Source organism: Pleurodeles waltl, chromosome 10 (genome assembly GCF_031143425.1).
Source record: "Pleurodeles waltl isolate 20211129_DDA chromosome 10, aPleWal1.hap1.20221129, whole genome shotgun sequence".
Classification (NCBI taxonomy): Eukaryota; Metazoa; Chordata; class Amphibia; order Caudata; family Salamandridae; genus Pleurodeles; species Pleurodeles waltl.
Genome location: NC_090449.1, coordinates 626,139,744 through 626,163,502, shown reverse-complemented (window position 1 = coordinate 626,163,502; position 23,759 = coordinate 626,139,744). Strand labels below are relative to the sequence as shown.

The window sequence follows — 23,759 nt, the reverse complement described above, 5'->3', positions numbered from 1 at the left end:
TCTGGCAGGAAAATTAACCACAAGAGTTACCTTGACTTCTTTATTGCTGTCTGAAAGCTGGACCACAACAAAATCTGCAACAAGTGCTTTTAAATGGTAAGTTATTGCTAAACACAGTGCCTCCCCCCCCCCCCCCACCAACCCCCCCCCCAGGACAGTGCTCCCACTCCAGGTCAGCGCCCAATGTAACTGCACTGGTTGCATCTCCCTAAGCCGGCCCTGTCTTCCTGAATAGATAATAAAACATCAGGCAATTGAGTAAGTTAGTGACAAGCCAAATGTGAGGGCTAGCTGTGGTGTCTAGGGCAAATGAGCAATAGCTCGGCTGGCTGTGACAAGTGAGACCGTTCACTGGCATTCATGTCTGGGGACCAGCACTTATTTTATCTCAGCAAACTTTGATCTAGAGTTGGGAGACAAAACCACGAAAGAAAGAAAGAAGAGAGAATATAAAGAAAAACAGTGACAAATTGAGAAAGCAGGGATGAAAAAGAACGCCCTATGGCGAGTTAAAGATTCGGAGAGCGGCTGATTCTGGATTTAAGAGGCATAAGGTGGAATGAAGGCTGCGCAGGCTTGGTATTCGGCACCCGACCCATGATAGCACCAGGCACGGTGTTCTGAAGAAAACATTTGGCCCCAGTACTTATTAATTTGCAAATCAAGCATTGGCAGTGAGTCATAAGTTACCTGGGCCAAACCTGTATTTAGCCCATTCAGGGCTGAGCCTGCATTGGAATAAAAGCAACATGTGGCAGAGGGCTCAAGGTGCAGAACTTGGCTGTTTACTCTGGGATTTCTGAGAAAAGAGAGATGATAGTTAACAGCTGCCAGTCTCCAGTGGTCGGGTCACAAGCACATTTACACACTTAGATATACATGCACATATACCTTGCCTTTGGACTGCTCTTCTCCTCAGTGTCCAGTGTTCTTCCAATCTTGAGTCCACTGCACTTGGGTCCTGGTCTGTGAGGACCCTGAAGAGATAAGATTTGCAGTGCTTCAATGAGGTTCACGCAATACCAGAAATTTGTTGTTTACAATTGTCCTATTATAGGCACTACCTAGAAAATGGAGTGACAGTGAGACTGAGTCACTGAGACAGGGAGGCATAGACACTAAGAAAAAAACCCATAGATTTTGCAGATTTAGACACAGCTAAATGGGAAGGAAGACCTGGACCCCGACGCTAGGATACAAAAACACTGTGATAGGGAAAATATCGTTTCAGAGGGAGATATGGACACTGGCCAGCTTTTTCAAAGTTTTTTTAATCAAATGACCACAGTTGGGATCAGAAGAAATAGCTCCAATTTATCACAATTCACATTGAAATCAGGTATAACATATTAAATTACATCTGCAACATTAACAAGTATATTTGTGTCTGGTTCCTACAGCAGCATACCTCCCTGTAGGAATGCAATTGAGAACCCATCTATAATCTTCTGCTACAAAGGTTGGCACATAGGGCTGCCTCTAAGGGTTCAATATTCAGAGCAAACAATATGGGCAGTAGGGACTCCACTACACCCACTGCAGATGTGTACATATACATAGCACCTATTTCTGAACATGTTTGCGCTGGCTTCAGCATATATAGAATCTTAACCTGGATATGAAATAATCTCCAATCCAAAAACAGGTAGAACGCTGTTTATTGTGAAACAGCATTGAATAGACACAATAAATTAGATTGAGCCGAGGGGGCAAAGCTGGAAACCCCATGGCTCATCATGTATTAATGTATTAATGTAGAGATGATCTTTAGGCACTTGTTGGGAATCACCATAGCCACAGTGGACGATGTGAGCAACAGTCATATGTTTGGTAATTCTTTTCACCAAAAAATGCCCCACGTGGTATAGAGTAGTGTTGTTTAACCATACCTGTCTTACTAGTGATTCAGTATTTTGTGGGCCTGCAAATCTGTGAATTATCTTTACATTGCCTTAGTAATGCCATTAATGCATCGGGCTTTACAATTAATAAACAGTTTTATCACCTTTTTAGTTTCGCCACATATCACCGAGTCATCCTTCATTAGCCTGACCGCAACATTCAGAACTGGTAACTGAACCACTGGTAGATAATGTTCGATGGCACCTAGGGTGATTTTCCAGTTGTTGATAGGTTTTATAGAATATCATTGGCCTGTCTATGAACTTCTATGGTACCGTGTTCCTTGGTAATATGTAGCATCCCATTATCTTCACTTTCTGTGTTTCCCACTCATGCTAAGGACTGGCCGCTATTTTCCAGTTTTCTGAATGTGTGCACATTATTATTTTTTTATATAAAAATCTCATCTGCTGTTGCTGGTGTAATAGTATGAGAACTTCACAAGTATCACACTGTCTAAAACACCAGTACTGTCCCTTTGTTAAGCTCATAAAAGTGTATCCCTTTGTGCATATCTGTTTGAATGATTTTTTAATGCTGCGGCCAACCAGGCGACATGCTTGAATCAACAAGCCTTGCTGTTATGTATTCTGTAGTAATCCATAGTTTCAGTTTCGATGGAGAAAGAGACGCGGCTTGCAAATTACCAGCCAACTAGGTCCACGATAGGAGACTCTGGTACGGTCAATAATGTGAAATTAGTGATGTGCAGATGAGTAAACTAAATTTGGAATGAGATTAAAATACCTCTTGAAGGTAAATCCCATGCCCAAGTGATTTAGCAACTTCTTAGCTGGAGTCTCATTAAATGTAAATGGCATCAAAAGTTTAAGTATGTTCATTAATGTAATTTTTTGCCTAGAGATCCTCACTGATGAAATATCGACCACATCATGGTCTGAAATATGTATTTTAAAGTTTCAAGACTTGCGGATGAGTATAAGCACATCTTTGAAGTTATACTTCTTACCTATGGCATGCAATTGTGTGCTAGCTGTGCTTGTTGAGCCACAGCAAGATGAGTCTTTAGAAGTATCATGCTTTAGGCCCCTTGCCACTTAGCAAATTCCACCACACCTATCTATGACATTATAAAGACATTGCAATCTCTTGATAGTATTGGGGCCTCTTTTCTCCATGTGGTAGTACATGATATTCAGAAACTTACAAAACCATTTCAAGATCTTTTTAGTGATGCCTAGAGCCTCTAAAGCCCACTTCTTCATCTCCAGAGCCCCTACTATGAATCAAGCACACCACTATCACTAAAAGTTACCTGTCCCTCAGCCCGTACACTTGTGTAAGGCCACAAAGTTCAATGTTGTCCCTTTATTCCCAAGAAAGAGTACCTAGAATGACCTACAGCCACGAGATAGAGCTGATCACGTCACTCAGAGCACCAGCCATGCAGCCCAGTGCCCTATCCCAGACAGTCTGTTGAGCCCCAAGTCAATAGTTAATTCTTGTGTGTTTGGGAATCATACCTTCACGGTATATTCACTTTGTGCATGGAAACGTTGAATGAGAGTGGGTAGGAATGTCTTTAATGTCAGAACAAATCTATGAGCAGACTTTATCAGGTACCTCATCAAAACCCTTGTCACCCTAACTCTTTGGTGTTAACGGGCTGGGGCAGTGGGGATTAAAATGGAGATAATGACAGAAAGTGCCTAGTCATCTCTGGAAATTTTGAATTTTGGGTCGGTAAGATCAATACATATACTATCTTTTTTCCTTGAAAATTCAATTTGCTTTCTTGTGTTCTTAAGTGGGTAGGCCCCGATTCATCATGCCGTGCACAACACTTCTTGTTTAACCCTTTGGCAAGGAAGAATAAGTCAAAGAACAGGGTGCCAGGCCAGGGTTCCGTGTGCTGACAAAATATGTTTGCTGAGAATCTGAGGAAACAGCTTTTCTCAAAATGCCTCCATTTTATCAGTTTCCTCAACTTCTCTCATATCCAAGATCCAAAAATGATTCTCCATTTAAGCATGTGCAGTCCTCCTGCTCTGTACAGTAGGCTCCAGGTCTGCATTCTTATATTCAACTGTTTTATCGGCCCTCTATGTTTCACCTGAGCCTTTAAAACACACTGTTCATCGCAGGCACAGTCAGTCAGTGGTGCAGAGTTTGTGAATTACACAACATACGAGGATAAGCAGTACAGGCTACCAACCTTATCGCCCACCAAATCATACAGATAACTACGCAGTAGTTATCAGTTAAAAATACCAGGCATGAAGTGAACCATTGAACATTGGTGGGAATTGGTCTCCTCATGGAAAAGGAAGACATTGACCGATACTGGAGATCCGACATGGCCTCTTCAACTTCTGAATGAACTGCTGCGCCCAGGCAAAAGAGGTGGTTTCCAAGAGAAAATGGTGGCTCCAAAAGCATGGAAAGATATAGGGGCCGTGAATAGGATATTTTATGGGAAACATGACAGAGTAGGGGAGGGTGAGAAGCGATCACGGTGAAACGCCAGCCCTACGGAAGAATTAAGGCTAATGCCTATGTTCCACATGTATCAATCTACTTGAATGTACATGTTGATGCCTGTAACTGTATGCTTGTTCATTGTGGGTAAAACAGTGCAAGTATTTGAAAAAAAGTGCACCATTACCATCCATGCAAGTTATAGCACACCTTCCTTCAGATCAGCCAAGATGTCTGCATATGGAAGTCGGTCTATGTGAATTAACTTCTGTGGTCTTCCTTGTCACTTCTATGCATTTCTGACTTCGCTCAGTGCATGTTGAGATAGGACAATGATAGTCATGGTGTTTAGGAGGCTGGCCTGGCTTATAGTGGGTACCTTATGGTACTTACACCTTGTGCCAGGACCAGTTATCCCTTATTAGTAGAATAGAGGTGCTTCTAGCAGCTTAGGCTGTTAGAGGTAGCTATGGCAAAGTAGCTTAGGCTGAACTAGGAGACATGCAAAGCTCCTACTATACCACTTATATCACATAGCACAATATCATAAGAAAACACAATACTCAGAGTTACTAAAAATAAATGTACTTTATTTTAATGACAATATGCCAAAAGTATCTCAGAGGATACCCTTACTTAGGAGGTAAGTAGTATACACAAACTATATGTACACAAATCCAAACCAGGTGAGTAACAGTAAGAAAAGTAGTGCAAACAATGTAGAATCACAATAGAATGCAATAGGTGGATATAGGCCTAGGGGCAACACAAACCATATACTCCAAAAGTGGAATGCGAATCACGAATGGACCCCAGGCCTATGGGAGGTTGTAGAGGGTCGCTGGGACTGTGAGAAAACAGTAAGGGTGTCCAAAATACCCCACCCCAAGACCCTGAAAAGAAGGAGTAAAATTACCCTACTACCCCAGAAAGACAGTATAGTCGAGATAGGGGAATCTGCAAGAACCACAACTGCTACCAAAGCACTGAAGATGGATTCCTGGACCTGAGGACCTGTAAAAGAAGGGGACCAAGCCCAAGAGTCACGCAAGTGTCCTGGGGGGCAGGAACCCACTAAACCCCGGATGAAGGTGCAAAAGGGCTGCCTCAGGGTGGAAGAAGCCAAAGATTCTGCAAAAACGGAAGGTGCCCAGAACTTCTCCTTTGGTCAAGTGATGTCCCACGGCGTGCTGGAGGATGCAGAAGTGTTTCCACGCAGAAATACAGCAAACAAGCCTTGCTAGCTGCAAGAGTCGCAGTTGAGGATTTTGGGTCCTGCTGGGGTCCAGGAAGGACCAGGATGTCGCCCCTGGGAGGAGGAGACAGAGGGGGCGCTCAGCAACTCAGAGATCCTCCATAGAAACAGGCAGCACCCGCAGACGTACTGGAACAGGCACTTAGAAGATCTGAGGACAGCAGTCGACTCAGAGTCACAAAGGAGGATCCCACGACGTCGGAGTCCAACTCAGCGAGTTGGGCAATGCAGGACGGAGTGCTGGGTACCCAGGCTAGCTTGTGCACAAAGGAAGTCCTGGAAAAGTGCACAGAAGCTGGAGCAGCTGCAAATCACGCAGTACCCAGGTTTGCTGTCTGGCGTGGGGAGGCAAGGACTTACCTCCACCAAATTTGGACAGAAGTGCCACTGGTCTGTGGGAGATGCTGGTCAGGGGAGCACTCCCCTTTCCTTTGTCCAGTTTCGCCCTCAGAGCATGCACCACCAGGAAACAGTTGAGAAAGCCGACAGGATGAGGCGCTACAATGTTGCTGGTAGTCGTCTTGCTACTTTGTTGCGGTTTTGCAGGCGTCCTGGAGCAGTCAGCGGTCAATGCTTGGCAGTAGTCAAAGAGGGAAGTGCAGAGGAACTCTCGTGAGCTCTTGCATTCGTTATCTGAGGAATAGCCCAGAGGAGAGACCCTAAATTGCCAAAAAAGGAGGATTGGCTACTGAGAAAGGTAAGCACCTATCAGGAGGGGTCTCTGATGTCATCTGCTGGCACTGGCCACTCAGAGCTGTCCATTGTGCCCCAACACCTCTGAATCCAAGATGGCAGAGGTCTGGGACACACTGGAGGAGCTCTGGGCACCTCCCCTGGGAGGTGCTGGTCAGGGGAGTGGTCACTCCCCTTTCCTTTGTCCAATTTCGCGCCAGAGCAGGGCTGGGGGAACCCTGAACTGGTGTAGACTGGCTTATGCAGAGATGGGCACCATCTGTGCCCATCAAAGCATTTCCAGAGGCTGGGGGAGGCTACTCCTCCCCAGCCCTTCACACCTATTTCCAAAGGGACAGGGTGTAACACCCTCTCTCAGAGGAAATCCTTTGTTCTGCCTTCCTGGGACCAGGCTGCCCAGGCCCTACTGGGGCAGAAACCTGTCTGAGGAGTTGGCAGCAGCAGTAGTTGCAGTGGAGACCCCGGAAAGGCAGTTTGGCAGTACCCGGGTTCTGTGCTAGAGACCCGGGGATGCGTGCAATTGTCCCCCCAATACCAGAATGGTTTTGGGGTGACAATTCCATGATCCTAGACATGTTACATGGCCATGTTCGGAGTTACCATTGTGACACTACATATAGGTATTGACCTATATGTAGTGCCCGCGTGTAATGGTGTCCCCGCACTCACAAAGTCCGGCGATTGTGCCCTGAACAATGTGGGGGCACCTTGGCTAATGCCAGGGTGCCCACACACTAAGTAACTTTGCATCTAACCTTCAGCAAGTGAGGGTTAGACATATAGGTGACTTATAAGTTACTTAAGTGCAGTGTAAAATGGCTGTGTAATAACATGGACGTTATTTCACTCAGGCTGCAGTGGCAGTCCTGTGTAAGAAATGTCTGAGCTCTCTATGGGTGGCAAAAGAAATGCTGCAGCCCATAGGGATCTCCTGGAACCCCAATACCCTGGGTACCTAGGTACCATATACTAGGGAATTATAAGGGTGTTCCAGTGTGCCAATCAGAATTGGTAAAATGAGTCAGTAGCCTGCAGTGACCATTTTAAAAGCAGAGAGAGCATAAACACTGAGGTTCTGGTTAGCAGAGCCTCAGTGATACAGTTAGGCACCACACAGGGAACACATATAGGCCACAAACTTATGAGAACTGGGGTCCTGGCTAGCAGGATCCCAGTGACACATATCAAACACACTGACAACATAGGGTTTTCACTATGAGCACTGGGCCCTGGCTAGCAGGATCCCAGTGAGACAGTAAAAACACCCTGACATACACTCACAAACAGGCCAAAAGTCGGGGTAACAAGGCTAGAAAGAGGCTACCTTCCTACACAACAACCCCCCCCCCCCAAATGAAGGACAATAAGGCTAACCTTGGCCAGTTGAGTTTTTATTGTCTTAGTGATGATAAGTAGAGAGTAGCTCTGCAATAGATTGGTTACTCCCTTTATCATCCACTATATGGTTACTTCCCTGTGAGGATGTAAACCACCCCGTTTGAAGTTTTTTAGCTAGCCAACAATGTGAAGTTATGCTCTCAGAGTTCCTATTAGTATGTTTAAGTTTAGAGAAGTGGGAATTGTCCACTGGACCTATATCAAGTGATGAGAATGCCAGACAGGGATGCTGTCTCAGTATAGCCATAGCTGGGCAAAAACGTTGTCCATATGGCTGTAAGAGAGAACAGGAATGCTGTTTCTCTTGAGTTGGAGCAGGGCAGGGATGCTGTCCTATGAGCTTCACACTAGGGCATGGCTGCTGTCCTAAGTGTTGTGAGGCAGTGCATGGTTGCTGCACTAAAGTTTCTCTGGGAGGGTTGGAGGGGTGCTCCATGTTACCTAAAACGGTGCACTTTTTCTCACCAATATTAGTTATCCCACAGAGAGGTACTTCTACCTCAGGGAGTTCAGCTGTGCTAGCTGATGGTCCCCTTGGTATAGGTGCCACCCCAGGAGAGGGTTCTCCCACCACAGGAATGGTATCCTGAATGGCAGGGTGGGTAGGGAATACTTTGATGCCCTTTTTACCTGTTGTTGGAGAAGGATCCTGAGTTTTCAGGCCTTTTTCTCTCCTTTGCTTTTTCATTTCAGCTGAAATGAGAGGACGCAATTCCTCAGGGATACCCAGCATGGCTGCATGGGTATTGAACTCTACCTCAGCCCAGCTTGAGGCCTCTTGGTCATTACCTAAGAGACAGTCTACAGGTAAGCTAGGTGATACTACCACCTGCTTACGGCCAGTAACTCCACCCCAACTAAACTAGATTATAGCTAAGGGCAGGAACGTAGTGGAGTTATGGACATCAATAATCTTGTACTGTTGTCCAATGATGTGTTGTTCAGGAAACACTAGGTTTTCAGTCACCAAAGTGTGACAGAAACTATCTTGGGACTGACTACCCCAGTTTCTATGATGGACCCATAAGTGAACCCAACTACACCCTTATTTTGACTGTTGCCAGTAGTCCCACCACTATTACCACTACTGCTAGGGGCACTACAGTTTGATGTACTAGTGGTAGTACGTTCAGGGGGTTTACCTGGGCAGGACTTATCCCCTGGCCTATGGCCTTTAGTTTTACACACATGGCACCAAGGCCTTTTGATGTGTGTGGGTTGTGAAGAAGAGTAAGAAGATGATTCATCCCCACCCCTGAAGAGTTTTTAGGATTTGAAGAAGGATCTTTAGTTTTACCCTTATCCCCATGCTTATCCTGAGATTTCTCTCCATCTTTCTTCTTGCCATCCTTGTCACCTCCTGTATGAACGTTTCTGTTCACTCTCGTTCTGACCCATTTGTGTGCCTTCTTTCCCAATTCTTGGGGAGAGCTCAGATCTTTGAGTCTACTAAGTACTCGTGCATCAAATCAGACACACAATTGTTAAGAATATGCTCTCTCAGGATCAGATTATACAGGCTTTCATAGTCAGATACTTTACTGCCATGTAACCAACCCTCCAAGGCCTTCATTGAACAGTCTACAAAGTCTGTCCAGTCTTGAGAGGACTCTTTTCTGGTGTCTCTGAACTTAATCCTGTATTGTTCAGTGGTTAAGCCAAATCTATCAAAGAGTGCATCCTTCACAACTTTGCAGTTCTTAGCATCACTTTCTCTGACAGTAAGGAGCCTATCCCTACCCTTTCCAGTAAAATATAGCCACAAGATAGCAGCACACTTCCTTTGAGGGACCAACTGTACCATACAGGCCCTTTCAAGTGCAGCAAACCACTTGTTAATGTCATCCCTCTCCTTGTAAGGGGGGACTATCTTATGCAGGTTTCTGGAATCTTGCTCTCTAACAGGATTACTATCTGAAACACTGCTGTTGCCGCCACCATGGGGAACTAACCCCATTCTCTGTCTTACCCTCTCTATATCTAAGGATTCCCTATCTAAGGCCAGCTGCTGCTGTTTAAGCTTCAGCATGGTCTCTTCCAACCTCAACTTTCTGAGTTCCCTTTCCATTAAGTTATCCTCAGGGTGGGAGGCTTGGGAATGTTTGGATACAGAGGAGATTTGGGAATTGGCAGAGAGAGACTTGTCCCTAACTGACTGGACCCTAGTAGCCTGGCCTTTAGGAGTGAAAGATGCCCTACTAATGTGTGACCCTCTAACACTACCAGTGTCACTAGGTGGCCTGCTAGATGGCAGGTCTTTGTAAGAACCCTCCCCAGCTTCTTCTGGGAACTCCTTTGAGTCTGACTGGGAAGCTTCCCCTCCTACCTCCCTTTTCTGGGATGGGCCAGACTGGTTCTGATCATCCTCTAAGAGCAGGTTAAAGAGAAACTCTTTTGTTGGATTCTTACCAAGGCTTAAACCTCGTTCTAAGCAGAGACCCCTCAAACTTTTGTAGTTTAAAATCTCATAAGTTGCCTAAACAACTTTGGGAGTGACCTCTACTGAAGACATGATAGAAAAGGTTTAAGACAGAGAGAGAAAAGTTTTAGAACTTTTGAAAGTACAGAGAAAAACTTTTTCAAACTTTTAGAAAACTTTAAAAAGTTTTCAGAAACTTAGTAGAAAGTTTTAGAGCAGAAAAGTAAACTGTTTTGGTTCAATGTACATATACTGAACTATTTGGTATAATATTTTCTTATGAAAAGCACCAAATGACAAAGTGGTAAAGCAGTTACAAGTACTTATCCCACCGCTGCACCACCAATGTAGGAGGCTGGTCTGGCTTATATTGGGTACCTTGTGGTACTTACACCTTGTGCCAGGTCCAGTTATCCCTTATTAGAAGAACAGAGGTGTTTCTAGCAGCTAAGGCTGTTAGAGTTAGCTATGGCAAAGCAGCTTGGGCTGAACTAGGAGACATGCAAAGCTCCTACTATACCACTTATATCACATAGCACAATATCATAAGAAAACATAATACTCAGAGTTACTAAAAATAAAGGTAATTTATTTTAGTGACAATATGCCAAAAGTATCTCAGAGGATACCCTCACTTAGGAGGTAAGTAATATACACAAAATATATGTACACAAACCCAAACCAGGTATGTAACAGTAAGAAAAGTAGTGCAAACAATGTAGAATCACAATAGAATGCAATAGGTAGACATAGGCCTAGGGGCAACACAAACCATATACTCCAAAAGTGGGATGCGAATCACGAATGGACCCCAGGCCTATGGGACGTTGTAGAGGGTCGCTGGGACTGTGAGAAAACAGTAAGGGTGTCCAAAATACCCCACCCCAAGACCCTGAAAAGTAGGAGTAAAGTTACCCTACTACCCCAGAAATACAGTATCGTCGAGATAGGGGATTCTGCAAGAACCACAACTGCTACCAGAGCACTGAAGATGGATTCCTGGACCTGAGGACCTGTAAAAGAAGGGGACCAAGTCCAAGAGTCACGCAAGTGTCCGGGGGCAGGAGCCCACTAAACCACGGATGAAGGTGCAAAAGGGATGCCTCCGGGTGGAAGAAGCCGAAGATTCTGCTACAACGGAAGGTGCCAGGAACTTCTCCTTTGGTCAGAACATGTCCCACGGTGTGCTGGAGGATGCAGAAGTGTTTCCACGCAGAAATACCTCAAACAAGCCTTGCTAGCTGCAAGAGTCGCAGTTGAGGATTTTGGGTGCTGCTGGGGACCAGGAAGGACCAGGATGTCACCCCTTGGAGAAGGCGACAGAGGGGGCGCTCAGCAACTCAGAGAGCCCCCACAGAAGCAGGTAGCACCCGCAGAAGTACCAGAACAGGCACTTAGAAGATCTGAGGACAGCGGTCGACTCAGAGTCACAAAGAAGGGTCCCATGATGTCGGAGTCCAATTCAGCGAGTTGGGCAATGCAGGACGGAGTGCTGGGGACCCAGGCTAGGTTGTGCACAAAGGAAGAGTGCACAGAAGCCGGAGCAGCTGCAAATCACCCAGTACACAGGTTTGCTGTCTGGCGTGGGGAGGCAAGGACTTACCTCCACCAAATTTGGACAGAAGGGCCACTGGTCTGTGGGAGACACTTGGACCCAGCTCCTGTGTTCCAGGGACCACGCTCGTCAGAATGAGAGGGGACCCAGAGGACCGGTGATGCAGAAGTTTGGTGCCTGTGTTGGTATGGGGAAGATTCCGTCGACCCACGGGAGATTTCTTCTTGGCTTCCAGTGCAGGGTGAAGGCAGACAACCCTCAGAGCATGCACCACCAGGAAACATTTGAGAAAGCCGGCAGGATGAGGCGCTACAATGTTGCTGGTAGTCGTCTTGCTACTTTGTTGCAGTTTTGCAGGCGTCCTGGAGCAGTCAGCGGTCAATGCTTGGCAGAAGTCATAGAGGGAAGTGCAGAGGAACTCTGGCGAGCACTTGCATTCGTTATCTGAGGAGTAGCCCAGAGGAGAGACCCTAAATAGCCAAAAAAGGAGGATTGGCTACTGAGAAAGGTAAGCACCTATCAGGAGGGGTCTCTGACGTCACCTGCTGGCATTGGCCACTCAGAGCTGTCCATTGTGCCCCAACACCTCTGAATCCAAGATGGCAGAGGTCTGGGGCACACTGGAGGAGCACTGGGCACCTCCCCTGGGAGGTGCTGGTCAGGGGAGTGGTCAATCCCCTTTCCTTTGTCCAGTTTCACGCCAGAGCAGGGCTGGGGGATCCCTGAATTGGTGTAGACTGGCTTATGCAGAGATGGGCACCATCTGTGCCCATTAAAGCATTTCCAGAGGCTGGGGGAGGCTGCTCCTCCCCAGCCCTTAACACCTATTTCCAAAGGGAGAGGGTGTAACACCCTCTCTCAGAGGAAATCCTTTGTTCTGCCTTCCTGGGACCAGGCTGCCCAGGCCCTAGGGGGGCAGAAACCTGTCTGAGGGGTTGGCAGCAGCAGTAGTTGCAGTGGAGACCCCGGAAAGGCAGTTTGGCAGTACCCGGGTTCTGTGCTAGAGACCCGGGGATGCGTGGAATTGTCCCCCCAATACCAGAATGGTTTTGGGGTGACAATTCCATGATCCTAGACATGTTACATGGCCATGTTCGGAGTTACCATTGTGATGCTACATATAGGTATTGACCTATATGTAGTGCCCGCTTGTAATGGTGTCCCCGCACTCACAAATTCCGGCGATTTTCCCCTGAACAATGTGGGGGCACCTTGGCTAGAGCCAGGGTGCCCACACACTAAGTAACTTTGCATCTAACCTTCAGCAAGTGAGCGTTAGACATATAGGTGACTTATAAGTTACTTAAGTGCAGTGTAAAATGGCTGTGAAATAACGTGGACATTATTTCACTCAGGCTGCAGTGGCAGTCCTGTGCAAGAATTGTCTGAGCTCTCTATGGGTGGCAAAAGAAATGCTGCAGCCCATAGGGATCTCCTGGAACCCCAATACCCTGGGTACCTAGGTACCATATACTAGGGAATTATAAGGGTGTTCCAGTGTGCCAATCAGAATTGGTAAAATTAGTCAGTAGCCTGCAGTGACAATTGTAAAAGCAGAGAGAGCATAAACACTGAGGTTCTGGTTAGCAGAGCCTCAGTGATACAGTTAGGCACCACACAGGGAACACATATAGGCCACAAACATATGAGCACTGGGGTCCTGGCTAGCAGGATCCCAGTGACACATATCAAACACACTAACAACATAGGGTTTTCACTATGAGCACTGGGCACTGGCTAGCAGGATCCCAGCGAGACTGTAAAAACACCCTGACATACACTCACAAACAGGCCAAAAGTGGGGGTAAAAAGGCTAGAAAGAGGTTACCTTCCTACATGGTGTCAGACCTTGCAGGGTCTGCACTTTCGCACAAGAAGGAGACAGAGGCACCCAGCATAACCTTCTTCTCATGACACTGGCATGCCATGGTCAGCCCAAACAATCAGTGAGCTCTAACTGTGAAAGGCAAGTACTCCTAACTATTTAGATGTGTGCAACCAGAACAGCCTTTAAACCAAACCCAAACTCTGATTCAAGCTCTCCTCCTCCACTCCAGCCACACGGCTCTCTCAGGCAGCACCCATGGTGTCTAGCTAGATAAATTCCTTTGGTTGCCTCAGTGTTTCTTGGGGCAAAACACTGACGTATTACACCAGTGAGACCTTATATATCATTACCCATCACTTGACTTTCACTCCCCTTTTTGACATTTTAATATACCTTGATGCAAAAGTTATTCCAATGCATGAGTAGTTTAAGAAATGAAGCTGTACACATCAAATCCCATTCAAAAGAGTATTCACCAATAATTAATTAATTTGGGTTTACGGTACCTAGCCTTTTTTATGATTGCAAAGCACGCAGCTTGCAAATTCACATTCTAGGTGGCTGCAAAAAAGCAAGCTGTAATGTACTAAATTGTGAATTATAAATGTTTTCCTGAACAAGTCGCAAACTAAACAGTGCATGAAAGGGGCGCCTGCCTGCAATGAGGCTTACTATGAAGTATATCGATGATTTGCAAATAGAATTGCTATTGCAAGCAATTGATCAGATATCAACACCCTCAAGCTGATGGGACCCATTTTCAAAGTATAAGCTGTCCCTTGGGGACAGTTTACACCTTGTGAATGTGGGCTTTTATTTTGACATTGGGTGGAGCAGACAGTCTTCCAGTCAACTGGTTGCTCATTCTAATGCCACATGATTTTATTTTTGGAAGAAGTTCCTATGCCTTTATGGGGAAAACATCCCCCTGGTATATAAAGAGTCAGAGGCTTACTTTACAAAGCATCGTCAGCATTATGTATAAGTGAACGCAGGGGTGGCGGGCTGTTGTCACTTGCAGGGGTGTTACCTGCATTCGCAACCAATCACGAGTCATACAACGAATCCGGCCCCATACATGTTAAAGAGGCAGGAGTTGTTGAACCTCCTTGCAAATGGTAATCTTACACAGTGACTGATTTGTAAATCAGTCACAGCCCAACACTGCAATAAATACTCAGTACATCAGGCCATTTAATTAGCACTGTCCTTTCTTCCTTCCAAAGAAATTAGCTGGCGTAAAACCTATACGGCGTTGCAAAAAAGAGAAAGTTAAGCTCCCTGCGCACACTTCTTATGATAAAAGATGTGTCTCTTTTATTCTGCACATCCAAGTTTAGATATAAATTGTGTTTCCATGTGCATACTTAGCGCTTACTTTGGTCTTCATTGTAAGTGACAGCTTAATACTGATTTGGGTGGAAGCAGGATATTATGTCCAATTTGTGATTTTTTGTCTTACATTATTACTACATAGATTTTCTAGGGCATGCAGGACATATCCTCCTGGTAAAACCTGAAAAAAGTTATCTAAAAAAAATGTCTGGAGTACATGAGGATACCAGTGGTACTGCACTGATTTCCCCATGATCCCTCTTTTGGGGATGGGCCTTTAGGTGATAATTTCAAATCCCCTTTACCACTGCAACCCAGAATTACCAGTACCTGCAGTATCCATGAAACAGCTGTGTATCTGGAATATTGTGGAAGAAATATCGAGTGGTCACAGTATCGTGGCCAGAATATCGATAGGTAATTATGCATAGCTTTTCTATACCTAACTTAACATCTATATACCATGACTATATATATATATATATATATATATATATATATATATATATATATATATATATATATATATATATATATATATATATATATATATATGTATATGTATATTCACTTAAAAAAAGAAAGGTTACAGGGATGTTATAGTTAGGTTCTGAATTTACTCATGCAAAACCTGAGAAATTCAGCAGTTATAGTTATTTCAAGTAACTATAACTCGTCCCTAAGGTAACTATAACTCGAGCCCCTGCCATGCACATATTTTTGTTCATTAATTTGATTGCTTATGCTTAATTGACATTATTTATGGGGTTATAAAAGTTGTCACGAATGCTGTCATATCTGAGGTAATTAGCAGTGCATGGCGCGGAAGCGAGTTATAGTTACCTTAGGCCGCAAGTTATATTTACTTGAAATAACTCCGACGATAACTGCTGAATTGTACAAGTAAATTCAGAACCTAACTATGACGTCCCTGTAACCTTTGGATTTTTAAGTGAATTTCTATGTTTTTTAAATTTTGTTTCCTAACTGTAACGTCCCTATAACCTTTGTTTTTTTCAGTGAATTTCTATGTTTTTTTTAAAAGTAGAGTAACTTTAATTACTGTACATTAATCCAACCACTGCAGGCCATGGATGACAGGGGTTGGCTGCAGGGCTTGCATCCAACCCCCTATAGCCACCCAACCCTGCGCATAGCCTTTGGCCTTGTGCGTTGGGGTTTGGCCACAGGGCCTGCGGCCAACCCACTATAACCACCCAACCCTGCACTACATATGTCCTTTGGCCGATCGCAGCTGGAGTTGGCTGCAGGGCCTGCGGCCAAGCCCCTATAGCCACCCAACCACCGCCATGCATGGCTAAAGAGTCTGGGGGTCATTACGACCCTGGCGGAAGGCGGAGAACCGGCGGTAAGACCGCCAACAGGCTGGCGGTCTTATCTTGTGGAATTATGACCATGGCGGTTACCGCCATGGTCCTCCGCCGGTTCTCCTTTCCGCCCGCCAGGGTGGAGACGACCGCCGGGCTGGAGACCTGGGTCTCCAGCCCGGCGGCCGTCACTATACCGCCGGCGGTATTTTGACCCGGCTTACCGCCGTGGATTTCCAGCGGTTTGACCCGCCATGAAATCCATGGCGGTAAGCACTATCAGTGCCAGGGAATTCCTTCCCCAAAGGTGGCCGAACGCCCCTCCCCACCCGACCCCCAACATCACATAACTCACACACACCCGACACGCATGCAGGCACCACCAACACACGCACACACACCGACATACATGCCAACATCCACACACACAGTCAGACATGCACACCCACATTCAAACATACACGCACACATCCATACAGACATACCCACAGACATACACATTCCCAAACACGCATCACACCCACAAGCATACACGCACTCACACACCCCCTCTACATACTCAGACACCCCCCCCCCATGCACGCACACAACACACAGCACCCCCCACCCCCCTCCCCTAACGGACGATCGACTTCCGTCGATCCTTCGGGAGGGGACGGGAGCCACGGGGGCAGCTCCGCCGACACCACACCGCCAACAGAACACCGCCACGGCGAATCACAGGACGTGATTCGCTGGGCGGTGTTCTGTTGGCGTGGCGGTGGAGGTGGAGCAACCTCCACTTCCCCGCCTCCCGCCAGTATGGCTGTTGCCGGCTCTCCGTCCGTAAAAGGACGGAGAGCTGCCAACGGTCATAATAGGCCGAGCGGCAAACCGCCTGCACTGGCGGGTCTTCCGCACGGCGGTCCCTCGGCGGTCTCAAAATGACCCCCTCTGTCTCTCTGGGTGTGAGAATAGGCGTGAGAGGGTGTCTCTGGATGTGAGAGTGTCTGCCTGGGTGTGAATGCGGATGTGTGACAGTCTGAGTAGGTCTGTGAGTGGGTGCGTCAGTGTCTGAGTGGGTCTGTGAGTGGGTGTGTGAGTGTCTGACTGCGTATGTGAGTGGGTGTGTGAGGGTCCGAGTGGGTCTCTGAGTGGGTGTGTGAGGGTCTAAGTGGGTCTGTGGGTGGATTTGTGATGTCTGAGTGAGTCTGTGAGTGGGTGTATCAGTGTCTGAGTGGGTCTGTGAGTGGGTGCATAAAGGTGTGAGTGGGTGTGTGAGTATCTGTGTGGGTCTGTTAGTGGGTGTGTGAGTGTCAGAGTGGCTCTGTCAGTAGCTGCATAAATGTCTGTGTGCTACTATGAGTGAATGAATTAGTGTATGAATGTGTGAATTATTTTTTACATTTATTTCACCGATAATCGAAAATCCGGCGCAACGCTACACAAGGGGCAGGGTTGAGTGTCACAATGTATTTGCAAACATCACGTGCCATGAAAAAAACATTTTTTAACATCATGATTTGAGTTTTAAAGACCCCTATATCATATCCCTGGGGTCAGGGTACCTCCACCCTGACCTTTAATGCAAGTTTTCAATTTTATTTTCAGCCCTGGGGACCGTGTCCCATTGCATAAAATGACAGACACCACTTTCTGGTCGGGTTGCTGCCAACCAATCACAGCATTCCTGTTGTCATGCACATTCGCAAATCCACTGCTTTCGCCGCAAAATCATTACACAGGATCAGCGGCCCTAGGTATACAAATTTATTTTCCCTATAATTTCATGGAAACCTACTGAATGGATTTATACCAATTATGTAAAAGTGTAATCTGCGTACCCAAACCTAACTTTCTGCCAAATGTGGTATAATTCCATCCAGCGATTCGGGCTGCAGTCGTGTTCAAAGGTCCTATGGGAATTAACATGGGACACACACGTTCTTTGACCCCCCCCTTTTTCTCAGCTCCCGCTTGACATATCACCCTGAAACATTCCATGTACAACAAGAATCACCAGGGCACTTCTGTTTTTTTTTTTAATTTCACAAAGTTTTGTCAAATTGTGCCAAAGATATAGGCAAGGCAAAAAAATGCTTTTTCTTTGGAAACATGGTCCTAGCCTTAACTACTTACTGGTGACCGCCAGTAGGTAATATATATATATGTATGTATACATATATATATATATGTATATATTTATATATATGTATACACACATATATATACATGTACATATCTTCAAAGTACGTGCATGTCGAGTTAAGAAGAAGAATTCTATAGCTCCCTAGGTGCTCTTACCTCCTCGATATTTTAACTTTGGATATTTTGGGAATGATATTGTGACCACTCGATATTCCTCCCACAATATTTCAGACTACCACCTGTGATGCAGGGTGCAGTATTACCACCCCTCCAATTACTGCAAGATATTTGATGAAGCCCTTTATATTTTATCTTTCCATTTCCATGTAATGCCTTTCAATCAGGAAACAGCCCTGTAAATCAGTAGTGTACATTACACATTAGTTCTACAGATTTCTCATTAGCATGCAGTTTAAGGTTCAAGACACCAGACCATAAAAAGGGATGATATATTTTGGCATTCTCCTTGGCTTTGCATGTTCTCTTGAAATAAATGCTGTTTTAAAAATTCTATTTAAATCTATGCGGCAAATAACAACTCTTCCCCCAGTTCATCAGTTGGGGGGATATTAAAACGAGATTGATTGCCTGAATACAACAATCAATAGGTAAAATGTGACCTCTTAACTTTTCCAATATGTCTGGCACAGACATTTTGGAAACGTTATTCATTGTGCAGTGTTTTAGTAACTTTTGAGCCTTTTGAACTGAAAAATGTTTTTAGTCAAATTCTGCAAATATAGCAGCAGATATGGATTATGTAGTAAGTGCAGGCAATCCGTTACTTCTTGCCAAATGCTGCAGCCACCTGTATTTTAAGCAGCCCTTCTCATCATCCTTCCCACCACCTCTTTTCAGGTTTCTCCTTGCTCCTGCTTCTTGTACCTCTTTCTTAACATAAGTATACATAAATGTTACCAATATTGGGCCTGATTCACAAAGGTAAAGTTAGACTTTTGGTCCAAGTTTAGACCACAAGTCTAAGTTTACGACTTTCGGTCTTCCCAAAGGTACCTTACGAGTACTATCTTTACGTCTGCACTCGGGGCAGCTCTCCACCGGATTCTGACACAGATTCCACCCAGAGTGTGGACGTAAAGATAATACTTGTGACTTACCTTTGCAAATACCAAAAAGTCGTAAACTTAGACTTTTGTTCTAAACTTAGACCAAAAGTCTAAGTTTACCTATGTGAACTGGGCCCCCTATGTAAATGTGTCTATAGGCTGGCATTGTTCGACAGCTTGCATTCTGACCCTATTCAGATGTGAAATGGGAGCAAATGGACACCCCCATAAAGATCATGCGGCCTATCTCATTGGCCCATAGCAGAGTGTGTGATAGAAACCACCCACCAGCTCTTCTCAAGACTCCCTCCTTGCCCCACTACCTAATCGCATCCCAAATAGAAGAACAGACCACCTCAGACATTACAAGCTAAAGAGAACTATCTACATTTTATAATGTAAATAACTTTGTTGAGAGGGTTTTTGTAAAAATAGACCAGTGGCTTGGAAGCCCTGAACTCTGCCACGTAATTTATCTTTCTCAGTTCTGCAATAGTCTCATGCAACTGTCATTTCAATCGGTTAAAAATAGCAGGGGTTGCAAACATCAAGGTAGGGCTAAGAAATGCAGCTCCTAATAGTTGCTAATTGACATATCCTTGTATTGTCTAAGGGAAACATGTTTTTTGTGTGTTGGAAGCCTACAACAGAATGAAAATGCACCATTAAATTTATTTCCTCTCTCTTCAGACAGATGAGCCGTACCAGACTGGAAGCCCTTCCAAAGGCTTTTTTTCAAAAGGACTTCAGAATCGCCCTTCCAGCCCTGTGTCAGCCCCTGTGAGATCGAGGCAAAGCCCAGGCTCACCAAAAACAGTATTTCCCTTCCCGTACCAAGAGTCTCCCCCACGAACCCCCAGAAGAATGAGCTTCAGTGGGATCTTCAGGTCCTCTTCCAAAGAGTCATCATCCCCCAGCTCCAACCCATCTACCTCACCTGGCGGCATCAAATTCTTTACGAGATCAAGAAAAGGTAAGGCAACCCTTTGTACATATGCCTAAAGCATGTCATACACTTTCTTCATACGTTAAATACTTTTTTTTTTTTTTACTAAACCTCATTTGCACTTGTTTTGGTTTTCTGTCTAAACATGAGTACTAGACATGCCAGGTAAAAGTAACTGGCTACCTCTGAAATTGCATCTAAGTAAACGGTATTTGGAAACAATGCACACAAACAGCAGAAGGTAAGCTTCTCAATGTCATTGTTAAAACAACTTTCTATCATCAATCTCTGCCTCTAAAAGATAATAGGACAGCACAGATTATTCATAATTAAAAATTCAATTAAAAACAAATTGATAGCGTTGTTGTTGTTTGTGCTCGTACACACTGGTGAATGGTGAGATGTTGGCTATTAAACAACTGGTGATAAATGGCCTGATTTACAGAAGTAAACTTACACTTTTGTGTAAGTCTACAATTGTTTGCTATTTACAAAGGTATTTTATTCGTAGTATGTTTACAACAGCAGAATCTCTGCACATATAAAGAAAGAGCAGTCCTATACTGTATTTTTATGTGCGGAGAGTCCTCAGTCGTACATTTCATTTCTAAATAAGCTGTAATATGTATTTCACATCTGCATCTGCTTGCCACTGCAAATTATGCTTTTGGATTTTTAGAAGAGCCTAAATTTGTAAAAAGTTACACAATACAAATACAAACTGAACTGAACTGCTTTAGTGGTGGATTCATCATTTATAATTGGCAGTTGTCTAAAAGGTATGTACCTTCAATTCAATTCAGTGTGATCTCTAAACACTGTGAAATTCCCTGTAGTGAATTGTGTCTTTGGTAAACATAAAAACAGAGTGTTTAGTAATACATATTTTTTTTAAAATCGAGATTAGCTTTGCCTTAGCCTGTTGCAGTTAGCTGTTTTTGTCAAAACAAAAGCAACTGAGTAGTACAAATGTGGTAATTGTTATGGTGTGACATCCACTACTGACCAAATTAATATAAATTACATTTGCACAAGAAGTCAGGGGCGGGAATTACTTGCTCTGAATTGTGGGCACTGTAGCAAGTGTACTTCTCCACCGTAGCTTTCCCTCACCCCCACATTCAGCTTGTGATGGTCGAATCAGTGGTGAAAATGTTCATCAGGCCATATATATGATGATAAGAAATCTGTTTCTTCACAAAACTATTTCAGCAGACTCTCCCGGAATGTTCGTGCAAAGATGAAGTCATGTACTGTTTCCTTTGATTAGTCTCTATCTATAAACACTGTTTCCCAAGATTTAAAATGCAGTCTGTGATACATACATGTGAAGACTTCCATACGTACAGTTTCCTCTGACGCTGTTGCTATATTGGTGAGATATGAAGTGATGTTGTATCTTGAAGTGACCAAACTGTCTGTCAAAGCTCCTTTTGAGGGACCAAACCGTAGAGTTATTAGATATTGTTTTAAATTGATCCCAGGCACCTCAGTTCACAACAGCAAGGCAGACCAGGGGTAGCAACAATACAGACGTTCAAACTAGGCCAGAAAATTAGCCAGAATCTAGCTCTTTCCAATACTTAACATGTTTGAGTCTCGTCAATAATATGTAGGTTTTCTCTGTGGCAGAGAAACAGGATTTACAAGCAGTTCTACATTTGGGGGGACTAACAGCTGATATTATAGATGGAAAAGCGTACTTTTCATTGATACGTGTTTCTTCTGTGGTCACCAACCAATGGTGAATGTCTTTTGCCCCTTTGCCCTCCCACCTTTTTATACATTGTTGCCATTAGTAAAAAACTCATAAGACTACATTGATGGCACCTGGAAATTTCATGTCGGAAGTGCAGTGTAGTGACGATGGAAAATGAGAGGCATCATGAAAAGGTCCTTTTCTAACAACAATATAGGGTTAACTCCTCCTTAAAGTTACGTGAATGCAAGAGGAGTTACCTTGGTCTGGATACGCAAATTGTTGCCCTTCTTCTTCCATTGTTAGAACAATACTGATTTCACATCCGTGTTATCAAAAGTTCAAAAGTGTGCCTGATCTCTGAATTTCCTTCCCAACAACTTAGTGGGCTTTTACTAAATATCAATACATCTTTTTAAATTAGAATCCGAATGAAGTGGGAGATGCTTTTCACTAATGGAAACTTATGTAACTTTGTAAAGTTTGGGGACATTCAGCGTACAAATTATACTTTTTTTTATCAATTCTGTTGTCTGCGAGCTGACTTTGGTGGTGATAGTTTTTTGGAAGACACAATAATCAGCAAGATATTTGTTTGATAACAGGTCTTAAATCAGTGAAACACAGCTAAATTCCTCTGTTGAAAAATATGTTTGTAATCTTTTCTGCTGGAGAATCAAATTAGGAAAATAAAAGATGGCCTTGAAAATCCTGTGATAAAGATAAAACTCAATTCTCTACTGCCATCGTCAATTGACAGGCATGGCTGGTGCAGAAAAAGAATATCTCTTAGTGATGTAGGTTTGTTGCTGCTATATCTGTTCTTTGCTGTCCAAATGTTGGCAATAATATTTATTAATTTGTGCTAAGTCTTTGCACATGTTACACTTGTAGTTTATTTTAAGTAAGGCTGTTACCACAATGTCGACTTCCTTTTCTACTAAGAATTGTCAGATTTAATTGTGTATATATTATTTTAATTGCTTTGTTTTTTTTCTTGTGTATGGTGTGGGTTTATGGTGTGTTACTGATGCATTGTTTTATCCAAAATAAACATTAACCCGACTTTACTGTATTTCACGGTGTATTGTAGGCACTCAACACAAGACAACATTTCAGGTTTAATAGAAGATATGGTAAATCTCATGAGTCTTAATTATGGCCCCTTTTGGAATATACAGCAGATACGCTTTTGTTTTTCGTACTATAAAAGTTCACTTATATGTTAACCTTTTTCAACCTAAATTTTTAAGAAAATGATCTTTTGATTTACTGTACACATGTGTTGCGCTACAGGGATCTTTTTTGTAAAGGTTTCCTACCGTTTAAAACTTTTACAGGCAGAGCCAACCTTTCAAAGATTTACAAAGGTTGTGCAGGGCCCAGATTTTCTGAGAATGAATTTACTAACTATATTGTAGACTTAAAACAGTGAATGATTTTGTAGGAAACAGTCGTTGGACCAAAGGTATGCATTTACCAGTCCACACTTCGGAGTAATTACTTTTCTCTTGCTTGTCTAGCACACTACATAACAACACAAAAGGATGATGGACAGAGTGCTGAACAATGCAAACACTCTCCCCCAGTCATAGATCTGGGTTTAATCCATTGTTCTTTTGCTAACCATGCCACCCCAGTTTGGACCCAGCCATATGCAAATCAGTCTTGACCCTGTCCCTCATGGGAACAGTCCAGCCCGAACTGCCAAGCCAGGTCCTCACTCGACCGGAAACAAACATCCTGGGACCGTTTTCAGGGTTTCACC

General features: G+C 44.2%; 1 protein-coding gene across 8 annotated transcripts in view; it reads left to right on the top strand.

Moving 5' to 3' along the window:
- Positions 1-23,759, top strand: part of PRKAG2 (protein kinase AMP-activated non-catalytic subunit gamma 2) — a 1,410,703-nt gene that overhangs the window by 549,229 nt on the left and 837,715 nt on the right. For all 8 annotated transcript variants that reach the window (XM_069211100.1, XM_069211103.1, XM_069211101.1 and 5 more), the window contains exon 3: positions 20,037-20,319. In XM_069211100.1, the coding sequence (XP_069067201.1) occupies positions 20,037-20,319 (283 nt within the window). The remainder of the gene's footprint in view (positions 1-20,036; positions 20,320-23,759) is intronic.